Consider the following 25,286-nt stretch of genomic DNA (forward strand, 5'->3'; position numbering starts at 1 on the left):
TGGTGAAGCTGCACATACTTGGGGAGTTTAAGAACATGAAGGATGGCTAGGAAAGTTGTGTCAAGCACAATATCAGCAGAATATATGTGGCAGTTGGACTTCCTGCACTAAGGCCCGGGCCACCTCCTTGGCTCTCCTTTTTCTGCAATAAGTCTACTTTAGCATCCAACACCACGTGTTGTATGATGCGACCACCCCTACATAAAACAAATGCATGATTTCAGGGTAAACTACAGTTGTTGGAATGTAGCTCAGTTTATCTGATCTCGAATCCAACAGATCTATCTGTATCGGTGTTTTAGAGTTCCTGCCACGTTCAGCCCCTGCTGCCCTGCCCAATTTATATTTAATATATTTAATATTTCTTAATTTAATTTATATAGATTTAAAAAAAAAAAATTAGTGCAACGATTATAATGGCATCAATATCTTTTTAATTATTTTTGTATTTACCATTATAAGTATATGATGCTCATATTTTTGTCATCGATATTTTTGTCGCAATATTCCTGTATCACAATATTTTGGTGGTCAACAGTCTGTCAGTGACCCATTAGCGGTCAACTACATCTGTGTCAGAGGCGGGTACTCCTTGGGTTTGCAAAGGAAGTCCGCCCATTGCCCAAGGGCACCGTGATGGAGTCTAAAAAATGCAAATAGGTCTAGGATATTGACCTCCTCCAGTGAGTACAACTTTTCTAAGGAGATGAAAGTGCCTGCTGCAAACTAGTGTCCCAGCTTAGGGAGAGCTAATCACACTAGTATCATTTGTACTGATGTATCCATGGAGCGGCACAGTGCTGGGTTGTTTAGCAGTGGCATTTCAAGGCAGTACATAACTTCAAACGCTGCATGTCTTGCCAGAGTAGTAAACGCCAAGTGCATGCATCAAAACATTTCAATTTTATTATGTAGTTTGGGGAGCTTAGTAGCCAGCATTATGCTGCATGCTCCTGTTTCTAGCTGATCACTTTTAATAGGAAGATGAGCTGCCCCATGTATGAGTAGGTGTACCTAGGCTGTTAAGAAGTATCTCTCCGGGTCCGGTGCAACAAACCACCTTGTTTATATGAACGCGTCAGCCTGCCCCAACTGATCTGAGGTGATCCCCACCCAGACCAGTCTTATGAGTAGGCAATACACTTGCACATCAAAAGTGTTTTCCTGGGGGATACAGATGTTTATAAAAAGATATAGTAACTTTGGAAGTACCAGCATTTAAATCAATGCAACTCGACCCGCCATGGAGAGCAGGAGTGTGTTCCCTCGCTCTATCTGAGTTATCAACTTCACCAGGATGGCCCAAAATTAACTCTCAACTCCCTGTTCCTCCTCACCAGGATACCCAGCACCTGACAAAGTCTTCTTGCCATGCATGTGGGAACTCAAAGACAAATCTTTTAGTCTTGCTCGTAAATGGGAATATTTCTGATTTTGTCCAATTTATACATGCAGCTGCATTGCCCGTCTTAAATTGCTGCACACCGTCTTACTATGAGGTCCTTTTATAGAAAGAATGACACAGAAATTTGCATGTCCATTGTAATATGTGTTGTATTTATCGCTCATTCCAACATTTTTATCTGTATTTAACTGTTTTCTAGCTTTTATGACACGATTGTCGAAATAAAGCTTACACAATACGATTTACATAAGCTTTAGAAGCCACCAAAACTAACATCATCGCATATAATGGGATCTAGGATCTCAGTGGAGTCTCTAACGAACAGCAGTATTTCTTTGACATATAACAAGAACAAAAAAGTGTGCTATTACAAAAACACTGGTATGTCACAAAAATCCCTAAAAGTGAACTTTTTTCACTCAATGAAAAAGGGGATTATACCTTCCCACTATTGTGTGTGCTTTTGAGTTACTATGCTTTTACAGGTCACTAGGAGGAAGCATCATTTGTCGGATACACAAGCCCTCACTCACCTAAGTGGTATGCTTCATTCTCGGGCTGTGCTCCCCTCTGGGAAGGTTCTGCAATGCCCAGCAGACCCCAACAAGGGTGCTCTTTGCGTAAGTTCTTTTTATTACTCATGAAGCCATGTAATGCCCTGCACTAAGTTGGAGTGAGGGATGAAAAAGTGGTAAATTGGAAATATGAGTGATGTAAAATTGGCTATGGGTTCAGAATAAGAAAGACCTTTAATTAGAACAACTAAGAACTCATGCCAAGCACAAAAACAAGCATAGAAACCAAGAGAACAAGAATGAATCCTGGTTTCTTTAGGAGGTCTACATATTTTTTGCCTCCAACTGCTCACGAAGGAGTCAACGGCAATTCATCAGGGCCATAAATTTAACCTAATCTACTTGATCAAAATAATTTAGTGGATATCAATAGCGTCCTAATTTTAGTAAAGTAAAGCTTAGCACATTAGACTGATATATGCAAGGAGTCTTACTGTGAGGATCCTTCAATTGTGACTTGTAAAAAGAAAAACAAAAATAATAAACATGAACACATAGACACAATTGTTGTTTCACGTACACAACATTATGATCAATCTTGCATACGGTATGTCGTTGCAAGCCGAACATGCAGTGCGGTGAGCAAATCAAACCAGTGGAAAAGCAAATCCTGACATGGTTTGTGTCCATTGCTTGGGTAGGGTTTCACCCCCTCAACCAACAACCCAACTCCTCACATAGATGAATTATTTGAGTAATTTGAATGTACTTCCAAAATGCCTGCGTTTAACTTCGCCTGTCACAGCTAGTTGTAGCAGGCTTGTTTTCCCCACGGTGGTTATCAGGATAGCGGCGTCTTGTGAGGAGATGTAATCTGGTACCAGTTTCTTGTTGCCAAGTGCAGTTTACAGCAACACGGCTCATTAGATCCAATGTTCAGCTCTGAGAAATAATTAAACGTTGTGTTGCAAGGCATTAAGTTCTCAATGTCACATACAGAGGAGGTGATTGAGTTTGGAATATACTTGAATGCACTTTAATTGCACTATACAAAGAATAAATATACATTATTTCTAACTTCATAGCAGCTTTGAGTGGGGGTGTTTTATGAAATAATGAATAGCTGACAGACATTCCATAATTAAGGGCAGTTTTAATTGCTATGTATTTCTATGACTAAATGGAAGAGGTGTCCTTATATCAAGTACAAATCAGAGATACTATCATGAGCTACTGCTCGTTGACGGCATAGTTCAATTCACTGAACAACAATTTCTGAAATTTGAACAATGGCTAACACAACTGGCAGCCTTCAACTGTTGAACAGATAAGGAGCCAACCGTGGGATTGCACAGAGCCTGGTGCAGTTTGAAGCAGTTGCCAGCTGTGTGCCTGATTCTAGCATAGTTTCTTAGGCTGTGGCTGGACTGCCCCAAATAACAGTGTCCTGCTGGGTACTTCTCGAAGCGTGGAAAACCAAAGAATCAACACCAACAGCAGTCATTTGAAAACAACCCCAAACTTTCCGTTTGTTCCAGTTTTTCAACTTAATATGCATGCATCACAGTAGCGGCTTGCACAGGTAGGAGTGGAGAGGCAGCACGGGGTGGGGTGAGGGGTGGTGGAAGTCGTCAAACGATGGGATAAGCAATATTAAATAAATAAATAATACCACTTTGTACTTGCCGCATCACCGCGTCCACCGCGTCTTACCTGTGCGAGCCGCCACTGATGCTTCATCTTGAAATCATCACTATGTTGATTTAAGCCTACAGTACTGCATAGGATTTTCGCTTCGGATTTTATGAACAGGGCCTCTAAGTCGTTACTGCCAAACTGTGGAACGCCCTGTTTCAACCAGGGTAATTTCCAAAAATGATCTTTCCCAACATTAGAGCTGCTGTTAAGGGTTATAAAGACCACAGCCATTCTTGAGCGTGTGCATCTGTGTAAGAGAGACAGCAAAAAAGTCAAAGTGCATGTGAAAAAGAGAAAGAGACAGAGAATGATATAAGCAAAAGACGGCATAGTGTAAGGGAGGTTAGGGAGGTTAGATGTGTGAGAAAGGTAAGTAAGTGTGGTTTGCGATGTAAAGGAGGAATTGAAATAGGGAATGCAATGTTTGCATGTGTTTGTGAGAAGAGTATTTCAATAAGATGTGCACATGAGAGAGCGAAAGAGAATGAAAAAGAGGGAAAATGTAGGAAAGGAGAGAATGGATAGAAGTAGAAGCTGGATAGAGAGTGAGACAGAGAAAACAATAGCAAAATAGAAAACAAGGAATTTGGAGGTAGAAGGGTCAAACAGTTAATTTGTTTTTGAACTTTTTTATTTAACCTGGCTATACTGGGCACATGCTGCTCCCCATTCCATTTCACACCAATATAGGGAAGGTCTCTGTATTGGTATAGCTAGGACCCATCTTTTGACAAATGTGCATGTGAACAGCAGCATTTGGACCTAAGGGAAGTGACAGTAAGTTTTAGAAAAGGGATTCCTGGTTGGCTGAGATATGCACCCAGGCCAGGTAATACAACCACTCTAGACAGGGTACACTAAATACACAATAAGATAGTCTGTGCTCACTCTCTGGTAGCTTGGTACAGAGCAGTCAAGCTTATCTACAAAGGTAATGTGTAAAGTATTTGTGCAGCGCGCACACACAGTAAGTAACACAATGAATATACCACTAAAAGACTCCACGCAGGTTTGGTGAAATAAAAAATATTTCTCTGAGCAAAATGAGAACAAAACAACAAACATCCAATCAGTAGAAGTCAAGATATGAACTTTTAAAGATTAAAGGCAAAAATAGCACTAACAATTCACTAAATGTCAAACAGTTACTTGAGGTTGTGAGGGACTGAAGCAAATCCAAAGTACAGGCCGGCCGCAATGTTGGGCAGGCCGGCTACAGAACCCACGCAGGGCCCCTGAGAAAGTACCTTGGATTAAGCAAAGCGTCCACTCTGAGGGCTCAATGTGCTAACCTTTTCCATGTCGATGGAGCGAAGGCAATGCGTTGTCAGCAAGCCACGCAAGCTGTGGAACCGCTGTCGTCGGTCAGCCTCAGCGTCAAAGGGCGATGCAGTGGAATTTCTCACACAGTCAATGCAGTGCATTGGTTTTTGGTGAAAACAGCTGCAGAACCCTCTTCTGATGCCCAGAGCTTGGAGAAGGCACTTCAAGCAGGAATAGGACTCACTGAATGCAGAGTCCAGCAGCACCAGCAGAACTGTAGGAAGTTTTTTGTGTCCCTAAGACTTCAGAAAACAGGAGGCAAGCCAGCAAACCCTTTGAGATCACTTGGAAGGAAGGCAGAGTTCTTTCAGCAGAGTCATGGAGCAGTCGGCAGCAGGGCAGCAGCAAGAAAAGCAGTCCATCCAGAGTTCTTCCAGCAGAGTCAGGGAGAAGTTGGCAGCAGGGCAACAGGCAAAATAGCAGTCCTTCCAGAAATGCAGTCCATTTGTGTCGTTTAGGCAGCACAGCAGTCCTTCTGACAGAGGTTCCGTTCAAGATCCAGAAGTGTCTGATTTTAGGGGTCAAAGACCCAGTACCTATACCCAAGAGTGCCTTTGATGTAGGGGGTGACTTCCGAAGAATTCTGTGAAGTGCACAAGGATCCTTTTCAACCCAGTCCTGTCTGCCAAGCTAACCCTGGGGGTGGAAGGGGGGCAGTGCTTTGTGTGTGGACAGGACACTACCTATTGAAGTGTAAGTGTCAGCCCCTCCTATTCCTTCCCTGCCCAGGAAAATGAGTGCCCAGAATGCAGTTGAGCCTCACCTTCCTGTATTTGTGGCTGTCTAAAGGGAATGTACAAAGTGGAGCTGCCACCCAACTCAGACATGTATTGGTACAAAGAGCAGTAAGCTAAGAGAAATGTCCACTTTCTAAAAGTGGTCATTTCTAAAAAAGTAATGTTAAATCCAACTTCACCAGTAAGGAGGGTTTATCATTACCATTCCAAACACAAAAAGCTACTCCTTTCTTACAGCTTAAAAGTGTATTAAGGAATTCCCAATGCTGCCCTATGAGAGGGGCAGGCCTCACAGTAGTGCACAACTAGATAGGCTGCTACCCACTACCAGTACATGAAAAACATAAAGGTACATGTCCTACCTTTCACTTACATAGCCCCCTGGCCTTAGGGTTACTTAGTGCCTACTTTAGGGGTGACTTATATGTAATAAAAAGGGAGTTTAAGGCTTGGCAAGTAGTTTTGAATGCCGAGTCGAAATGGCAGTAAACTTCGCACACAGTCACTGCAGTGGCAGCCAGAGAGAGGTTTGAGAAGGCTACTTCAGTGGGTGGCACAATCAGTGCTGCAGCACACTAGTAGCATTTGAAGTACATGCTCCGGGCGTATGGTATAGCACTTTACAAGGGAGTTATCAGTAAAACAAATATGCCAATCAGGTATACACAAATTTCATCATATATAAGGGAGAAGTACATTCACTTTGGCACTAGTTAGCAGTGGTACTGTAGTCAGAGACCTAAGATAACAAAAGGAATCAGCAAAAATGGGAGGCAAAAAGGCAAAAAGTTGGGGGAAAGACCACTGTAAAGATAACAGGTTTAACAGTAAGATTGCAAAATATGACAACAGGAGTTACAGCAGTGAAAGCAGTCCTCTGCGTGACAGTAGTAGGACTTTCAGCATGCTGAAGCGGAATATCACCTAAGTGAGAATGTTGTCAAAACTTGTGTATTCACTGACTCATCTGCCTACAACCCATGTAACTTGTGCTTTAACATTGTATGTTCTGTGAGCGATGAAATCTTGACCTGGACTGCCTGCTGAATTTCTTCTGCGGTAGATGGAAGATTACACTTCTGCAGGAGCAGAAAGATTGCTTTACTACTGCCATGCTGGAAATGTTCATTGAGGGAGCAAAGCTTGCACTGCTCTTATATGAATTGTACTTGTCCTGTGATGGGGAAAGCATCCACTGCTGCAGCTCTGGCTGTACCTGTCCACTGACAGATGGAATCTTAAACAGTTTCTGCTCAAGATGGGATTGTTCTATGAAGAAGGATTGTTTCCACTGCTATTTCTCCAGCTTATGAAAACAAAGGATATATTGAAAATATGTGTATAACATGCCAAGTAATGCAGGAACTCTTCCACAATATTTGATTTGAGATACTATAGCCTTATAGCCCGACGTAGCGGGCTATACTGGCTATTAAAGGCCCGCTGCAGCGTTAAAGGCCCGAGCCGAAGGCGAGGGACTTTAACAAGGCAGCGGGACTTTAATAGCCGGTATAGCCCAGCTACGAAGGGCTATAAGGCTATTAGAACATTCTGCCACTAGAGGGCAGAATGTTCTAACAAATAAAGGAAAAGCTTCAGTGAGCGCGAGGGGATTGAAATCCCCTCAGGCTCCCTGAAGCCTTTCTTCATAGCCAGAGCTGTGAACAAAGAAGCATTGGAATGTTGGTGCTCCGGCTTATACCAGCCATTATAAGCCCGGAGCGCTCCATTATTTTCAATGGAGCTGCCAACATTCCAATGTTCTAATAGGATTTAGCCCATAGGAAGGAACCTCATCCTGTATGGGGAATATTTGAGCAGTGCTGACCACTGCCGAAACCTCTTGTTTTGAATCTTGTACTTTTTATTTCTTTAACTATTTTTTTGTTCCTTTTACTCTTAGACACACAGTTTTAATATAGGTCTGAGACAAAACATGATTGTCAGCATGAGGGACATAACCTCACCCAAACTAGGGAACCCATGACTAGAAAACTACCAGTGAACAGTAGTGCTCTTAGATGCTAGATTTGGCACCCCTTCATGAAGAATACTACGCTACATAGGGTAGGGTTCATCCTCCTATATGCATACATCAATCTATGGTAATTCAGTGGAAGGTATGGCTGTTTTGTACAGGATATTTGTATTTCTAGTATGTTTATGTGTCGTCACAGAGAGCACACAACAGTCCTTTAACTCTCCTCACTCCCCTGTTGCGTGTTAGCTACCAGTATTGTACCTGTTCTGTATGTGTGAGAGAACCATTTGATGTCCCTCTTGCTTCTGTGACCTGTCTATTACTTATTCTATGTGTTAGTGAAGGTTGAGCTACATCTGCCCATGCTGTTCCTTTGTTGTGCTGTGAACCTCTGTATCAAACTTTCCACTATATAAAAGACAAAGCAATTTGCATTGCCAATGCTTATTTGAATGCACAATGTGCATAAAAGCATGAACTTTCACAAAATATGTGATCAGAGTTTACTTTTGATTCTATGTGTGAAGAAAGTTTTTGTCTTTAAAAATTAACTGAATGACTTTGTAAAATATATAGCTGACAAGTGGGTTAATGTAATGCAGAACACCTGATGCCAATTCTGGTTCTGTAGCCAGCAGCACTTTTCAGGGTGGAGTTTTGAGCTATAACGGTGGTGTTGAAAGCAAAACTATAATCCCTGCAAATGCAGCATGCTGTTGGCTGAAAAGCCAGAATAGTGAATAATATCGAGATATGCAGTACCACCTGACTTGAGCAATAGTAATTGCTCTTTACTGTCATCTACAGTTTTGATTACATTTTAAAAGTACAATCATTCAACCCACACCAGTTCAGAGGCAAACCAGAAGAATATCAAGTAATGTGCCCCCATTGCCATTGTTATGATGTGTAGTGACATTTAGTCGAACTGAGCTGGAATTCCCATAAGTGTCTCGGGGCAGTTCCTCGATTGGGGCGGAGGAGCATTGCCCCACCTAATTGCCCCTGGGCCCCGAAATGAAAAATAAAATGTTCATTAATCATTGCCATTTTATTTTTCATCATGACATCCTCCAATCTTTTTTTATGGTTCAATTTTTTATTGAAATTTACAAAAGAATACATATAGTATAATAACTGTTTGCATTATCATACAATAAATATATAAGAAAATTGTTATATATAAGCATATAATAAAACTTTCTGAATAATTAATCATATTATATAATTTAATAAATACATAAACAGATCCATGCAAAAACAAATATTTGACTTTATATTGAGGCCATAAAAGATGGAATTACGGGAAGGGGGGGAGGAGAGAGAAAGGGAAGGCAAAGAAGGGAACACAAAAGAAAACGATAAATGAAAATGTACACAAATATAAGACATAATGCTATATAAAGCTATATAAATATGTTCCTGAGAAAAGAAGACACTCTAGAAAACCAATAAGAATAGAGAAAAGATGAATATAAGGGATAATAATTTCACTTGATGTATAAATATATATATTAAAAGATACAGAATTATATGTAAGTGTTCTGGTGAGTAGCTATTAAAAACAACAACAAATAGGTAGACACAATATGTATTAAGATTTATTAACCACCAATAATGAATGATGAATGAGAATGAAAAGGGATAAGAATTAAATTACTGTGTAGATGGGTCATTAATATTAGCATCGGTATTTAAAGCTAGAAAAGGTGACCATACTCGAAGAAAGAGATCAGATTGATCCTGTATGTTGTATATAATACGTTCGTAAGAAGCTGTTTGAATCATGGCCACCATCCATATTTCTTGTGATGGTGGTTGAGGTGACTTCCATTGCCGTAGTATACAAATTTTGGCTGTAGCTAAGGCTGTGTGTAAGAGTCGGGCTTGTGGTTTAGAGAGTGATTGTGATTGACGTGTATCATGCAGAAGAATGGTAGCATGCGAAAGTGGAGTTTGTAGAGGCATCGTGGAATGTAAGGTTTTACCTATATAATTCCAAAAGGGTTGGATCACTGGACATCCGCAAATGATATGAGAAATGTTACAAGACGTACTATCACATCTCCAGCAGTTTGAATGGGGAAGCAAGCCAGCTTTATGCAGTTTTGTTGGTGACCAGTGCCAATCATGTAAGATCTTGAATAAGCAAAATTTCAATCGTGCTTCACGTGCACCCTTGTTGAGATTGTTAAGAATGTCAGACCATTCATTATCAGTATAAGAGACTGATAATAAGGTTTGCCATTTAGTACGTAAAGTTTGCGATAAGGGTTGAGAAAAAAGATGCGAAGTGAGAGTTTGGTAAAAGCCAGATGTAGCTCCTTTCATCTTACCCCAAGTGTGGAGATATGTTACAATTGGTGAGTCAGGCAAGAGCCATGGTGGAGGTCCTAGACTCCGCCGTAAGGATTGTCGTAACTGGTTGTATTTTGAGACTTGTATATCAGGCAAATGGAATTCTTCCTGCAGTTGGGCAAATGATTTAATATCTCCGTTTGAAAAAAGTTGATCTAAGGTAGAAACACCTGCTGTTTCCCAAATAGGCCAAGATATTGATTGTCTATTAATACGAATTGCAGAATTATTCCATAATGGGGCTTTTCTATGAAGACGAGGATGTGAGCCCAGTAAGCGGTGTGCCCTTTGCCAAGCAGCACGCATAGCCGACAAAATAGGATTAGTGGTGGAGTCTCGGGGACGAAATTCCGAGCCGTATAAAACAGAAAGACCTGCGTTTGTTAATGAAAGGTGGCGTTCAAGATGTACCCACTGTGGTGTATCCGATGAATGTGAAAGCATATATGACATTTGAGAAAGCTGTAATGCCAAAGCATAATGCTCCACTGAGGGTAGACCTATTCCTCCATAGGAGCGATGAGCCTTTAGTTTTGAAGCTGAGACACGGGGTTTGGCAGAGTTCCATATAAAGGATTTTATCTTAGAATCAATTGAACGTAGCGTGGTTAAAGGGATTTGAATAGGAAGCATCCCGAGGACATAAAGAAAACGGGAAAGAGTAACCATTTTCACGGCTTGAACCCTTCCCCACATTGAGAGACCCAGTGCCTTCCATTTTTCAAAATCACGTTGCATTTGAGCGATGAGGGGATTGAGATTATCCGTAACCATACTCTCTAGGCCTTTGTTCACTAGTATGCCCAAATACTTGAGATGAGAAGATTTCCATTGAAAAGGAAAACCTTGAATGGCCGCTATTGTGGTCCCATTCGAGATGGGCAGTGCTTCGCTTTTGTTCCAATTAATTTTGTACCCAGAAATGGAGGAGAAGTCATCTATTATTTTTAACACAGATGGTAAAGAGATGGAGAGATCTGTGAGTGTAAGGAGAATATCATCTGCGTAGAGATACATTTTGGATTCTCCTGTCGGAAGAGAAATGCCCTTAATAAAGTACATTGTCTTAAGGAGGCAGCCAACGGTTCCATGGCTAGAAGAAAGAGTAACGGGGAGAGGGGGCAACCCTGACGAGTACCTCGATTGATAGAAAATGGATCTGAGATAAAGCCCCCACAATTTACCTGTGCCGAAGGATTTTTGTACAACAAGCGTATTTTGTTTATGAATTGATCTCCCAGGCCGAATTTTTGTAACACCCTAAAAAGATAATTCCATTCAATTCGATCAAACGCCTTTTCCGCGTCAAGCGACAAGGCCAAAGCGTCATCCGGAAGATTCTTGGCATACCATAGTGTGTGGGCAAGAGTGCGAAGATGGTTCCTAGAGGAACGCCCCGGAACAAATCCTACTTGGGTATGATGTATGAGAGATGGGATAACCTTACGCAAGCGAGAGGCCAGAATGCTAGCTAGAATTTTGATGTCACAATTCAATAACGATATGGGTCGATAGCTGCTACATAATAAAGGGTCTTTGCCAGGTTTAGGTAACACAGCAATAATAGCTTTATTAGATATAAGGCCCAAGGAGGCCTCACCCTCTGCCTCTTGGAACGCGAGTAAAAGAGAGTCAAGCACATGCACTCCTGCCCAACGATAAAACTCTGCAGGAAAGCCATCCTCTCCTGGGGCCTTATGAGATGGCAAGCCAGCAACTGCATGCGATATTTCTTCCCTGGTAATTTCACCTTCCAATAAGATTCTACCTTCATCTGACAAACAGGGTAAGTTTACATTTGTAAGAAAAGAATCCAATTTGTCAGTATCAAGTTGAGTTTCAGCAGTGTAAAGAGACTGATAATACTGGGCAAATTCGTTAACAATATCTTGGGGTTTAGTTAGAGTAACACCGTTCATTGACTTAATGGCCGGTATGGCCATAGCTGCTTGCTGCTGACGTAGCTGGGCTGCTAATAATCTTCCCGCTTTTTCCCCCTGCTCATAATGTCTCCCTTTCATTCTATGCAAGGCGTATTCTGCCTTAGAGGTAAAAAGGTTATTTAAAGCCATACGAGCTTTTTCCAGTGATTTACGATGTGGTATCGTTGGATTAAGTGTATATAATCGAGTGTAAGACACAATATCTTGCTCCAATTCTTTTTGCCTCTTAGCATTTTGTTTATTAAACTGCGCTGCATCTCTCATAAGCTGCCCGCGGATAGTAGCTTTTGCCGCCGCCCAAAGAGTTCTGTTGGAGTCAACGGACCCTTGATTGACTGACATAAAGTCTTGAAAATGGGATTGTAATAACATTTTGTTTTTGGGTATCCTATAACGTTGAATGTTTAGACGCCAGGGTTTGCGACCTGGCTTAGATAAACCAGTTTGTAAGGAAAGTAGAACTGGAGAATGATCAGAGATCGCTGCCTCCAGTATCTGAGAGTCCTGTGTTATTTGAACTACATTCTGGGAGATTAAAAAGTAGTCCAAGCGAGAGAGCGTGCCATGCGTAGGGGAAGTGAAGGTATAGTCCTTATCCATCGGGTGAGAAAGTCGCCAATGGTCTACCAAACCATTATCTGCCACCACATCGTTCATTAGAGCTCTATCTGCCGCATTTGTCTTATCTAGAGGGCCTGTCTTGTCAAGGACTGGATCACGTACTAGGTTCCAATCTCCACCGATGAGAAACTGGGAAGCACCTATTTCAGTTAAAAGGCGGTTTAGTTGAAGGAGAAATGATCGTTTTGCCCCCGTGGGAGCGTAAATTGAGCCAACACATATATGTGTTTCACCAATGCGAAGTTTGGCAAATACATATCGTCCATCTGGATCTATCCAGGATTTCAAGACTATCACTGGTAAGGATTTACGGATAAGAATCGCAACTCCACATTTGCGGGTAGGTGTCGCATCTGGATCTGTTCTCTTCTGTATGCTGCTGTGTATAACCTTTCCCACCCAGTCTCTTCTTAATTTTTCAGACTCTTTAGCGTCAAGGTGGGTTTCTTGAAGGAGAGCTATATCCACATGTTTGGACTGTAAATAAGAGAGTGTCTTTTTTCTTTTAATATAATGTGTCAATCCATGAACATTCCATGTTATTACTCGGAGATCGTGTGAAGTGGCCATGTCAGATAAGAATAGGAAAGATTAGCGATACGAATTTAATAAAAATGACAGAATGTGATATAGTAAATTAAGAAATTGATATAATGGTGCTGTATAAGTGAAAGGAGTGAAGTAAGATATGAAGAAAGGAAAAAACAAGAAAAAGGAGGGAAAGGAAAATAGAAGAGGGGAAATAAAGGAGAAGAAAAAGAAAAGAGGTAAGGGGATAAAAAGAGGGATAAAGAGAGAAGAAAAAAAAAAAAAAAGGAGAAAGGACCTTGGACCGTAACAAAGATCAGGTAAATAATAAATGAACCAAATGGGTAATGCTGTTTGATGAGGAGAGAATATATGTGTGGAGATAACTAGAAGTGTGTTCAACAGAAAGAATAGTATGTAGTATAAATGACAAAGGGAGAGGTAGGGAGGAAAGAGTGCCAAATATAAAAAATGGCACAAGGGACCTCAGGACTTTTAACCACGGGTCCAAACACTAATGGACTGCTGCCACGAGGAGGGGCCCCATCAGGAGAGTGAAACAGTGGTTGACAAATATAGATCCAAATATGTCCTTAAAACGTATATCATAACAGATATTCTTATTATGAATAAGAAATATAACAATATATTGTAATATTGTAACATTAAAAGCTATGGATGATCTCTTGAATTAAGGAGGATTACTATGCTTATAAATAAATAAATAATACATAGAGATAAAAAAGTAACACTACTAACAATTAAAATTAATTATTTGATTGAAAAGTATAATAATAACAATCTTAAAAAGCATTAATAAATTCAGAGAATATATACTATATGTATGGGAAAAGGTATACCAGTAAATTTGGATTTAAAAACAGTATTACTAACATTACGGAATCAATAAAAGAGAAGAACTAAACAATATAGACCTATCATTAATCATAAGGCTCACGTATCGAATGTGAAATGTAAAAGCAGGAAAATTATTATAATTCATTTAAAGACATATCAAAGTATTATTAAAGAACATAACTTCATAGTATAATTGTGAGACATATTATTGAACCATTAGAATATTGAATTGAAAATAAAAAATAAAATAAAGATGAAATAAGGGAAGAGGGTGTTGTAACCTTGTAGATAAATAGGTAATATGTGAGGAATTAAAAGATTGAGATAGTCAGCATGAAGAGTTGTAACAGTCACAATCCTAAAGTAAATTAATAAGTACCAAGAATGTCAATCAAATATGTGTAAAACAGTGAGAGGGATAGACCAAATGTTTAAAGGCAATATAATTAATATAATAAATGTGATGAAAAAAAAATGGAGAAAAAAGAAAGGAAGAGCAATAACAATAAAGAACAGTACAATAACTGTATTATTAAACAAACTGATGACGATATACCTTCTGTTCCCCATTTGTATCATGAGTTCTTTAAATTTGATCTAACACCTAAAAGAAAATGGGTGTGCAGACAAAGCTAAATCTGAACAAAAGTATATTTAAACATTAAATCATCCACATTCTGCGTCTTAAGTAGATTTTAATACTCATCTGTCCACAGGCGAGGTATCATCTTCGTTTCTCTTATGTTATGAGTTCATTAAGGATGATTAATCATCTAAAAGGATGCAAGTATGAGCATAGATTAATGGTGATCAAAATTGTAGAGAGGTACTGAATCACCCACATTCTGCATCCAAAGTAGATTTTAATGGCGATCGGGATTTATCTCTATGTTGTGCCTTAGTCAAGGTGGATACATTTTGAAGAGCAGCATTCTTGTCCTCATGACTACGAATAGTCCTTTCAAAATCCCTGCCTCTCTGTCGAGGACTGCTGACATTATGTCGTGGATTGCTTGATGCTTGAGGAAAAGAACTGTGATGTGATAGTTCTGGAGTGGTCTGCTGAGTTTCCATTTGTTGCGGTTTCCAATTGTCTAAAAATAGACGGAGATCCTCAGGGTTATAAAAGTCTTTGGATATTCCATCCTTAGAAATTCGGAAACGAGCAGGATCGAACAGACCATATTTAATGTCTAGTTGACGTAATTGAGGTCTAAATGAAAGGAAGGCCTTGCGTCTCTCGTTAGTTTCTCTGGAAAAATCAGCTGCAATACGGATTTCATACCCATTGTATGAGAACGGACCATGAGTACGTGCTGATAGTAATATTTGCCTTGTCTGCTCATGCCTTAAAAAACAAGCAATGAGGGGACGTGAGTTTGTTGCAGATTCCTTGCGTAATGGACCAATTCGATGTGCGCGCTGTATCTCCAATGGAGGGTCAAAAGCGATGTTCATAATTTTTGAAAGGATATTTTGTAGGAATGTTCTAGCATTTGAACCTTCAATCCTTTCTGGAAAACCGAAAAAGCGAACATTATCCCTCCTGCTTCGATCTTCCAAATCTATCGTCTTACTTCGTAGAAATAACAGCTCTTGATCTCTGTTTTGTATTGAGTCTAGGCGAGTTTCTACATTTATTAGTCTGTGATCAAGCTCCTCTGTCTTGGCGTGAAATCCTGCAATGTCTGCTCGTATTGTTTTAGTTTCTTCTGTTAATGAGGAAATATGGGAATCCATGCATTCAAGTCTATGACTGACTGCTGATATCTCTTTTAGAATGCGGTCCATAGTTTGCCCTTGCATTTTAATGTTAGTTTGTAGAGAATTGTCTGTTGTAGAGGAAGAGCTGTTGGCATCTGAATTTTGTGACTGCTTAACTACATCCGCAAAAAGAGGCTGTTTAGAGTGTTTATCTCCATACTTGGCAGTAGACATTTTGATTTCTGCTTTATAGAAAGATGGCAAAGCAATGTGTGGAGTCAGTATAGCAGTGTAGAAACACAAAGCAGAAAAGTTGTTATATGCGTCTTATTTCCTTGAATTATCAGACTCTCAATGTCCAGGATTTACTAGAGTATTTTCTTTATAACACACTGGAGAGAGTTCAAATTAAAGGTCCAAGCTGTGTCAAGATAATGTAGAGAAGAACTCCAATATCCCTCAGTCACATAAAATAAAGTAGACGATCAAGGATTGGTTCCTCTCCATCCGGTAAAAAAAGCTCCACTTTTAATTTGCTAATCTGCAAGATTTAGACTATACTGGGCCAACAAAACATGACACAATTGCCAGTGTCAGAATTATGTGGCGCACAGCCCAGGTATATTACAGAGAGATCGGGAAGTTAAATTGTAAAAAATTGAGCACTGCACGCAGGATACCTTCAAACTCTGAGCTTGGTGTTGCAGGTAGGCTCACAAGCTTGAAGTCTCTCAGAGTTTCTTAGAAGTGGTGCTTCACAGTTGTTATAAAAAAACTAAGCAGAATATCAGAGCTAGCAGCAAATAAAGCACTTATCTGCTACATGGCTGCCATGTTTTTAAATTCAAACCACACCGGGCCAAGAAAACATATCTCAAGTGCCAATGAGCAAATGTGTGTGACGCGCAGGCCCTAATGCGCCCAAAAACAAAATTCCCTCTGAAACAGCGCTTCGCAATAGCCAGAGTGAATTAGCAGGGTGCTGAAGTTAATATCAAACAAAGCACTCACCCACTGTAAAGCTGTTGTTTTTTGAAAATTTCGGTTTAATTTGTGTCCTCAAATCACTTCACAGCTGTCAGCTAATAAGCGTGTGTGGTGGACAGACCAAGGCGCATGAGGAAAAGCCAGGAAGCTCAGGTGTGACCAGTGGAACATTGCGATCGGGAAGCTGTGGAACTCCAGGCTCAAGTTTGTAGGCAGGCTGACAGGACTAGAGTCTTTCAGCACATAAGTTAAAAAAGCAAGGCTTATTATACAAAGTTGCGTCCTGCACATATATCCAGAGAATTATCTTAAAGACAGTTGGTGCATTTAAACAGTTTAACTGTGTGCTGAACAACACTACAGCTCAGTCTCATAGGGCAGACTTCCCAACACCACATAAACTTCCACAAATCCTTATTGTAAATTAGTGAAAGCTGGAGAGGACACTTTTCCAAAACAGCGCATAAACTTCTCCAATGTCAATTATATTTCAGCTGGGATTGTTCACTTTGATAAAAGACACCACCATCTCTCTCATCAAGGAACTCCTGTCGACATATCAGACCCTTCACAGCAAAAAAGGACAAGCTCTGGTGTACAATGTTTCAGCCTGTGCGGATATTATTCACATTTTCCTCATGAAAGGGTAGAGCCTTTGTTCAATTACAGATCCTTATTGTAATTTAGTTAAAGATGAAGAGGACACTTTTCCAAAACAGCGCATAAACTTCTCCAATGTCAATTATATTTCAGCTGGGATTGTTCATTTTGATAAAAGACACCACCATCTCTCTCATCAAGGAACTCCTGTCGACATATCAGACCCTTCACAGCAAAAAAGGACAAGCCCTGGTGTACAATGTTTCAGCCCGTGCACAGATTATACACATTTTCCTCATGAAAGGGTAAAGCCTTTGTTCAATTTAATTACGTAACTCAGCACCACAAAACAGCCACATGTAATTCCTCAGAAGAATGCAAACTTCACATGCATAACTACAGCTGGAGCCCCTCTCAGCTTCTTGAGGTAATTATTTTAGTGAGCGAGTATATGAACTCCCAGTGAACTTTACCTTCATTGAAGTCAGCTGGAGTCCTGTTTCTCTTTCAAAACTCTGTATTTCAAATCCAGTCAGCTTATTTCTTCCTCCAGAATTAGCAAAACTCTGTTTTCAAAATCCAGTCAGCTTTTTTCTCTTCCTTCAGAATTGCATTGCACATTCCACAGGTCATGAGCAGGGGCAGCTGGCTTCTGTCAGGGGCTGAAATGTTGGTGCCTTTCCACAGATCACGAGCAGGTGCAGCTGGCTTCTGTCAGAGGCTGAAATGTTGGTGCCTTTCCACAGATCACGAGCAGGTGCAGCTGGCTTCTGTCAGAGGCTGAAGTGTTCCCGCCAAAATAAAAGCATCCACATATCCTCTGAAAAGATTCATGTAGTTTCCTTTAAGTTTCACATCAGTGAGCACAGTTATTTAGGCAGTGTTGTCGGCAGAAATAAGCTTCAGTTTAGAAATAGTGTTGTCCGGGGTTCCTCTCAGCACGGAGCTCCGGTGTCAGTTCCTCAGGAACCGAGTCACTCATACTGAAGAAAACCGGCTCAGCTGCTCCTCGTTGACTTTATGACCTCCAGAATGCTGAAATAATGTCAAAGGTCTTGCATTTACTGGGTGCCAACTCCTTTTGAAGCCCCACTCGCAGCAGAGCTCACAGGTTAGGCGGCCATCTTCAGTCGTGGCCAGACCACGCCCCCACATCCTCCAATCTTGAACGAGCATCAGGACGGGGGTGGGCATGCTCCTGAATGACAGCAGCAGGGGCTGGGAGGAGGGTGGGTTGCATATGCACCTTTCAAATTGCACATGTTTTTTTGCGACGGCCAGCAAGACATGCGCACTTTGAAACCTCTAACCCAGCTATCTTAAGACAGCTGGGTTAGAGTAAGCACAGGCCTTCAGAGCGCTGTGGAGCACCGAGTGAGGCTTCTCCCTCGAATCAGGGTGCAGCTCTCATGCTGATGAGAGCAGCGCCCTGATTGGCTAAAGGAGTTTCCTGGTGGACGGGCTGCAGAGCCCCAAAGTCCGTAGCAGGAGGTCCTGTTGTCAGATAAGTGTGTTCTTATATTTTAAGTTTATATTTGTGCGTGCCCATTTATTTTGATATTTTTTTTATTTTGTTTGCGCGCGCGCATCCCCCTTCCTGTTCATGCCAGCCGCCACTGAATTGCCTGTCCCCAGTGATGACACTAGTACCCCACAGGAAGTGAGAAGAGCTCCAACTGAAAGGTGGATGACAAAACCTAGTTAACTACCGACTCTGGGCCAGATTACGATCTCGTTAGGAAGGACTCTTGACGGGTACCGAAACGCGCCAATCCGATTCAGCGCCTATGTTTCCAACCGAGTCGTCACCCACTCCGAATAACCGAGTACGATGCGAAGATCTCGTCCGCGTGGACCGAATCATTTTCAAACCCAATCCTGTCCGACCAACTCATTCGCAGACGAATCGTGGCGCACAATGGAGCCGTATACCGGGTGAGCCGATACGATGCAGGATTCAGTCAGCTGTATCGCCTTGGTCTCAACGAGACCAAATGGCTGTCGGAATTGGACTTTGGGGGGCCGTAGCAGGCCCCCTTTTTACCCAGAGCCCTTCGAATTGGTCACGGGGGGGTGCCCATGGGCCCCTCCGATCCATGCATTCACAGTGTGGCTGGCAACATGGGGTGCCTGCCACGAGGTGTACGCTTCTCCCCACCCACCCCTTTTTGCTATGGGAGCCTGTGTACGTATCGGTACATGGACTCCCATTGAGTTCATTGGGAGTCCGAGCGAACCGAGTCCGTCAGCATACGGCGGCATCGTACTCGTTCGGTCGGATTCGCACAGTGCGATTCACTTGGAAAGCCCTTCGGATCAGAGTCATATGGAGGGCTTTCCTAGCGAGATCGTAATTTGGCCCTCTGTGTCCTCGCCTTGTAAAATGTATAACACACACCTGTACTGCTTCAAGTAACTGTCTTCTACAGGTACATTTCTTTGGTACTCGCCATTGATCACAGTGGGAGTAATGTGGAATATGCATTTGGGTCGTGCTTGGCATGCTGGTATTTGGCTCAACAGGCCCTCGCATGCAGGTTTGACAAACATATGCAGCTAGGAAAGGCAAATTATGCAGCATAATCTGTAGCAGCATTATTTCTTTTGTTCTGACAAGTATTAAAGGTGTTTCTGCAAAGTTGCTCCAGGTTTGTGTCAGTTTTACACCTAAATACAGCTATCAGCAACTGAAAGGTTACTTGTTAAACTTTTCAAAGGATCTGCCACTGCTCAAAATTACACATAGGGCTTTTGCTTACTACAATTTGATCCTTTGAGCAAGAAACATTTATTTTTCCAATACATAATGTGTATCTATAATGGGCTTTGGTTGGGCCATATTCTCATGATTAGATTGCTTTTTTGTTTATCTTAGATCTTTTTCTTGATTCAGTGGTTCCCCTACTCTTCTGTTTGTCCCTCCCATAAGCATTTAAGTCTTACAGTATTCTGATTGGATGAGTTGTATTTTTCCACTGCTGACTTGAAACAAATTCTTTTTTCTTTCCTTTTCAGCACTCCGTGGGAGTGCAAGTCTTTCCTTGATTCCTCATACTATTCCAGTGCACAGCCCTTGGGTGCCCTTTATTCACTTCCCCTCTTCTTGAAACTTCCTATCCCACTCCCTGTTGTCATGGTCATACTGGCCTATAGGGCAATCAGGCCGTGCCAGACATGCTGGTCTGGCAGGTTGTTTTGTGGGCTGTTTTTTGGGCTGTTTGAAGGCCTGTTTTATGGCCTGATGTGCTGGTTTTTACTCTAGATTTCTCACATATTGAAAAAAACATTGCCTGCAGCAAACTCAAATCCATGCAGTCTTCCATACCTTGCAAAATACATATACAGCGAGTCAAGTTCAAAACCGCCCCAATTTGCAAACAAAGCCCACTTTTTTATATATCTAATTCACTAGTGGGGGCCACTTTTATTTTGATGCCCTGGCCTACTTTCTTCCCCAGTCGGACCCTGCTTGTTTTCAATGTATTGTTCATATTTGTTTTTTTACTAGAGCCCTTCAGCTGCCATGTGCTAGTGTGCCACACGCTTACTTTTTTCAATCTGCTGCATACTTTCTTTTTGTCTATTTTACCTTTAATTTGAATTTCTAAAATGGCTTTAGGAACACTAAAAAAAAGTAAACTTGGCTACCAGTACATCACACATGATTACTCCTCTGTGGCCATCTTGTAACAGAATGGGAATAGAATTTTTTCCAAGAATGCTAGCCAAACGTCTGCTCATGTAAGCATGCATCATGATGCCTGCATTCGCTTGGTATGTGATGCCCAGGAGGTAATTTTGGTATTAGTTTGTGAGATCATAGAAAAGCATTGGCAAAGCCAGTAGCTCTGCCTTTTACATCTGTGACCTTTTGGCTTTACCAAAACCTTTTTATTACAGTTAATGTCTTTTAGTCATTGTTACCTCCTTAATAATTCTTTTAAAAGCTTTCCATTTATTGTTAATAGGATTCAGGGTACCCCATTTGTTTAATAATCAATCGGAGATGTTGAGCATTGTAATAAAGCTAGCTGTTGCTTGTATTTGGAGGAATGCTGATAAATAAGTAAATAAGCCTGTATTATTGCTCCCTCTTCCTTCCTTTTCCTTATTATGTTCTTTGTCAGTATTGGAGGAGAGTGAGCAACAAAATGATATACTGCAGTTTGATCCATCTTGCCAATAACTGAGAATAATTTACACAGTAAGACACCCTAAGTGCAACAGGTAGGCCCAGAAACAAAGCTGCAACTCGTGAAGAATGTTAATAAGTAACAAGCATTGCCAAAGCTAATAGGGCCGGTATTGGCTGACAGCCTTTCTGCAATTTTTTCTTGTGTTTTGTAAAACGTTATTGTTTGGAATGCTGCTGGGCCTCATCTATGTAAAATATAACGTAGGCTGAAGGCAAAAATGTTTTTTGTTTTCAAAAAAGCACACACTACCATAGTACTCCCTGGTGCTGAAGGGAAATAATTCTGTTTGGATGTACTTCTTGTGAAAGGGCAACATGCTGTACCTCATAGTGAAGTCAGCTGAGGTGGGCGGACACATTGCCCCATGACAAATGGGAATGATGCAACCACAGACCAATGGATGAAGTCTGGTTGAAAAGCCCTATATACATAATTTTAGTAAAAACAAGAGGTCTGGGCTAACACAGACCTGGAAAATCCAATCGGTCTGGCAGTTGCTACTAGCCTCTTACCTTTGAGAAAGGCAGGATAGATAGAAAGAAGAAAGAAAGGAACAAAGGAAGAAAGAAGGAAAGAAAAGGAAAAAAGGAAAGAGAAAGAAATAAAGAAAAAGGCAAGAAATAAGTAAAGAAGGAAAGAAAGAATGAGAAAGAGAGAAGAAAAGAAACAAACAATGGATGAAGTAGGACATAGATAAGAAAGAGGGAAAGGAAGGAAGGAAAGAAAGAAAAACAGAAAGTAGTAAAAGAAAGAAGGTAAGACAGAAAGATCAAAGGCAAGAAAGAAATCAAGAATTAAGGAGAAAAAGGAAAGAAAGATGAAAAATAGGAAAGAAAGAAGGAAGGAATGAAAGAAAGAAGGCATAACTTAATACAGAACAGTTTCAAATAGACACAGTCTGTTATGCTGTGAAATAGTAGTAGGTATAAAAACATAAGTTGCTCCAAAAGCAATTTACAATACCATTGTCAGGAGAAAGGAAACGATAAGGCTGCAATAAGCATTGGTTACATCAAAAGCTTTCTGCTATTACATCAGGGTATAAACTCAAGGGCAACACTAAAGTAATCATAAAGTAAAAACAGAAACACTGGCACTGATGGGAACTAAGTTGTGTAGGGATGTCCTAATTGTGAAAGAGCAACATGCAGTCACTCAAAGTTTAGTTAACCAGTGGCTTAAGTAGGCTGCGCCATCGTCCTATGCTGTATGCTGCAGTAGGAGGAAGCAAAATGTAAATGACATAACAACAGACCAATGGATAAAGAGAGCTGGTGGATAGGTCCCTTTAAGTAAGTATATTATACATATAATTTTAGTAAAATCAAAAGGTCTTGGCTAATAACCAGACCTAAAAAGTCGATCTGGGTTGTTTGTGTTCTTTCTCAAAATTGATGCAGTCCATCAGTTTGGGTTTGACTGTTCCCATTGGAGCAGGATTCAAACTGATTTGCATAAGGCTGCCGCCTGCCCACATTGAGATGAAAACGATAATTCAACCATTCCACCAATTACTATTTTACTTTGCCCAGTAAGTTAAGAGAGTGGCATATAACTGTGAAAACTTGATGTACGTGAATGACCTGATAAAGTCTCCAGCACATTGTCTGACTTTTTACTACAAACGCAGAAGTTGTTCTTTGTAGCATCCTGTTTGATTGAAATGCTGACAGTGTGGCTTAAAGCCAGTTTGTAATGGGGGGCCCTTAGAGATTTGACTATTGATGACATTTTCCTTAAAATGTCCTTTATATTCTGTTTCCTTTATGCAGTTCAACAGCGTGCCTTAGCTTGAACTTTCTTACCAACATTCTGAGGGTGAAGCTAATTGGTCTCTCTGTTCTGTCTGGATCTTAAATGCAGGAATGATCCGGAAACCCTGGACGCCTTCATCATGGATAAGGCGCTGCTGGACTACGAGGTGTCGATAGATGCTGACTGCAAACTGCTGACAGTGGGGAAGCCATTCGCCATTGAAGGTATTGATGCATTTTTGACAAATCTCCTCTACTTGTGAAGTGTTCTTCTTGGCAACCTCGCGCGTCCTGGCCTCAGATGGAAAAGACGTGAAATGTTTGGGGTTTAATGAGATTTCTTTTCTACTGTTGAAGTGATCATTAAAAAGTTTGTCACTGATGCATTGGCACGAATACGTGCAGACCTCGGATGCTCCTCCGAAGAATTCTGAAGTCATTATTTTTGTTCAGACTTCTGCGAAATTGACTAATAGATAGAGAGGGGCACCGTGCATACTTTCGTTTTGTGTGAAGAGCTCAACTGCATCTCAAAGAATCCTCTTGGGGTCGTTTCTAAAGAACAGGTATTAGCAAATGCTGCCCTATGAAAATATGCAGCGAGCCAAACCTCCAGTTTTTATGAATATTATTACATTCTTTTATACTAGGAATAAAATTTGTGGCTTGAGGGTTTTCTTTTCCTTTTGTAGTTCATATGTGCCATGACTTTTGATGACAAACTCTTTACATTTATTAAACGGTTAAGCCACCTTTCAGGAGAAAGGCATCATTTCAGATTTTTCGAGCAGCATACTTTTTAACTATGGCTAGGAAAAGCAGTAACTCTTGCAGACCTCATACATATACATAAAGGTTCCTTCACTCTCGTTCGTGTGATGTTGTGCATGTTCAATGCACAGAGAGGTTTAGTTGAATGCGTATGGACTAAGAGCCGTGTGGAAGCCCTTTTACGGTCAGTATTCTATTTTATGGGATTTCTGTCAGCTTTACACATGCAAGTTTGACTACTGCTTCATGCACACCAAACAATGGGGCTGATTATGATGGCGGTGAACCTACCACTGAAAGGCTGTCGGTGGCAGGTTTACCGCCATTGTGAAGCCATTTTCTGCCCACCATATTATAATGGCGGGCGAGACCGTGGCGGTTGGAAACTCCGATCGCCACACATCCGACAGGCTCCTTGAGCCCGCCAGTGCTGCGGAGGCCCTCGTATTCCCTTAAATGGCAGTGGTGCCTACCAGGCACAGCTGTTGGGATTACGATGGTCAATCCCCGACAGTCTTTCCATGGCAATTCACCCACCATGGAAAGGCTGACGGGGATGGACTTTGGGGGCCCATAGAGGGCCCCCATTTCACCTGGGCATTTTGGTTTTGGGGTTGGGGGCACCTAGGGTGCCCCCCTACATTTCCCTGCAGCATGTGGCAGGCACAGCATCGTGCCTGCCACGTATGCAGGGAAATGTAAAGAGTGCATTTATAACATTGCAGTGGGTGCTGCAACCAGCAGCACCCACCGCAATATTAAGTATGGCACCACGGCGGCCGCATCGTAATACCACCTGTGGGACCGCCCACTCCCTGAGATGATGGCGGATGGATTGAAGCCCATCCACCATCGTAATCAGCCCCAAAATCCTCTCAGTCCTGCTGGTGGTGTCAGTAGCACGCTTGTCTTTTCTCTATGTCTATTGCTTTTCTCTGATTGGCCTGAGTCTGGGTCCGAATGATTTCAGGAATTTAAAAAAACAAAAACGTCTGTGTTGTTAAAGTGACAGGGAATCAAGGCTGCAGTAGGGCAAGTTATAGTAGTATAAAGGTTTCTTCTGCATATTTCAGCAAACGAGAAAGCTTACAGTAAAAATAACGATTCAGGAGTTTTTAGCACACCTGGAACCATATTAAAGTAAGTGCCCCGGGGGAAACAGGCTTTTGCTTTCGATTATTCTGCCCCTTCTATAAAATGGAATGCACCACCACACATTTTGCGCTGCAATCATCACGAGGGGGTGTTTATTTGCATGGGGTGCAAATAAGGAAATACAGGTGAGAGTCAGAGGCAAAGACACTGAC

General features: G+C 41.3%; 1 protein-coding gene across 1 annotated transcript in view; it reads left to right on the forward strand.

Annotated features, from left to right (window-relative positions):
• The window catches only part of GRIN3A (glutamate ionotropic receptor NMDA type subunit 3A), a 567,581-nt gene that overhangs the window by 387,140 nt on the left and 155,155 nt on the right, over positions 1 to 25,286 (forward strand). Inside the window, exon 5 of the mRNA XM_085641297.1 lies at positions 23,318 to 23,433. Within this exon, the coding sequence (XP_085497423.1) occupies positions 23,318 to 23,433 (116 nt within the window). The remainder of the gene's footprint in view (positions 1 to 23,317; positions 23,434 to 25,286) is intronic.

The sequence above is a fragment of the Triturus cristatus genome, chromosome 2_2 (genome assembly GCF_964204655.1).
Source record: "Triturus cristatus chromosome 2_2, aTriCri1.1, whole genome shotgun sequence".
Taxonomy (NCBI): domain Eukaryota; kingdom Metazoa; phylum Chordata; class Amphibia; order Caudata; family Salamandridae; genus Triturus; species Triturus cristatus.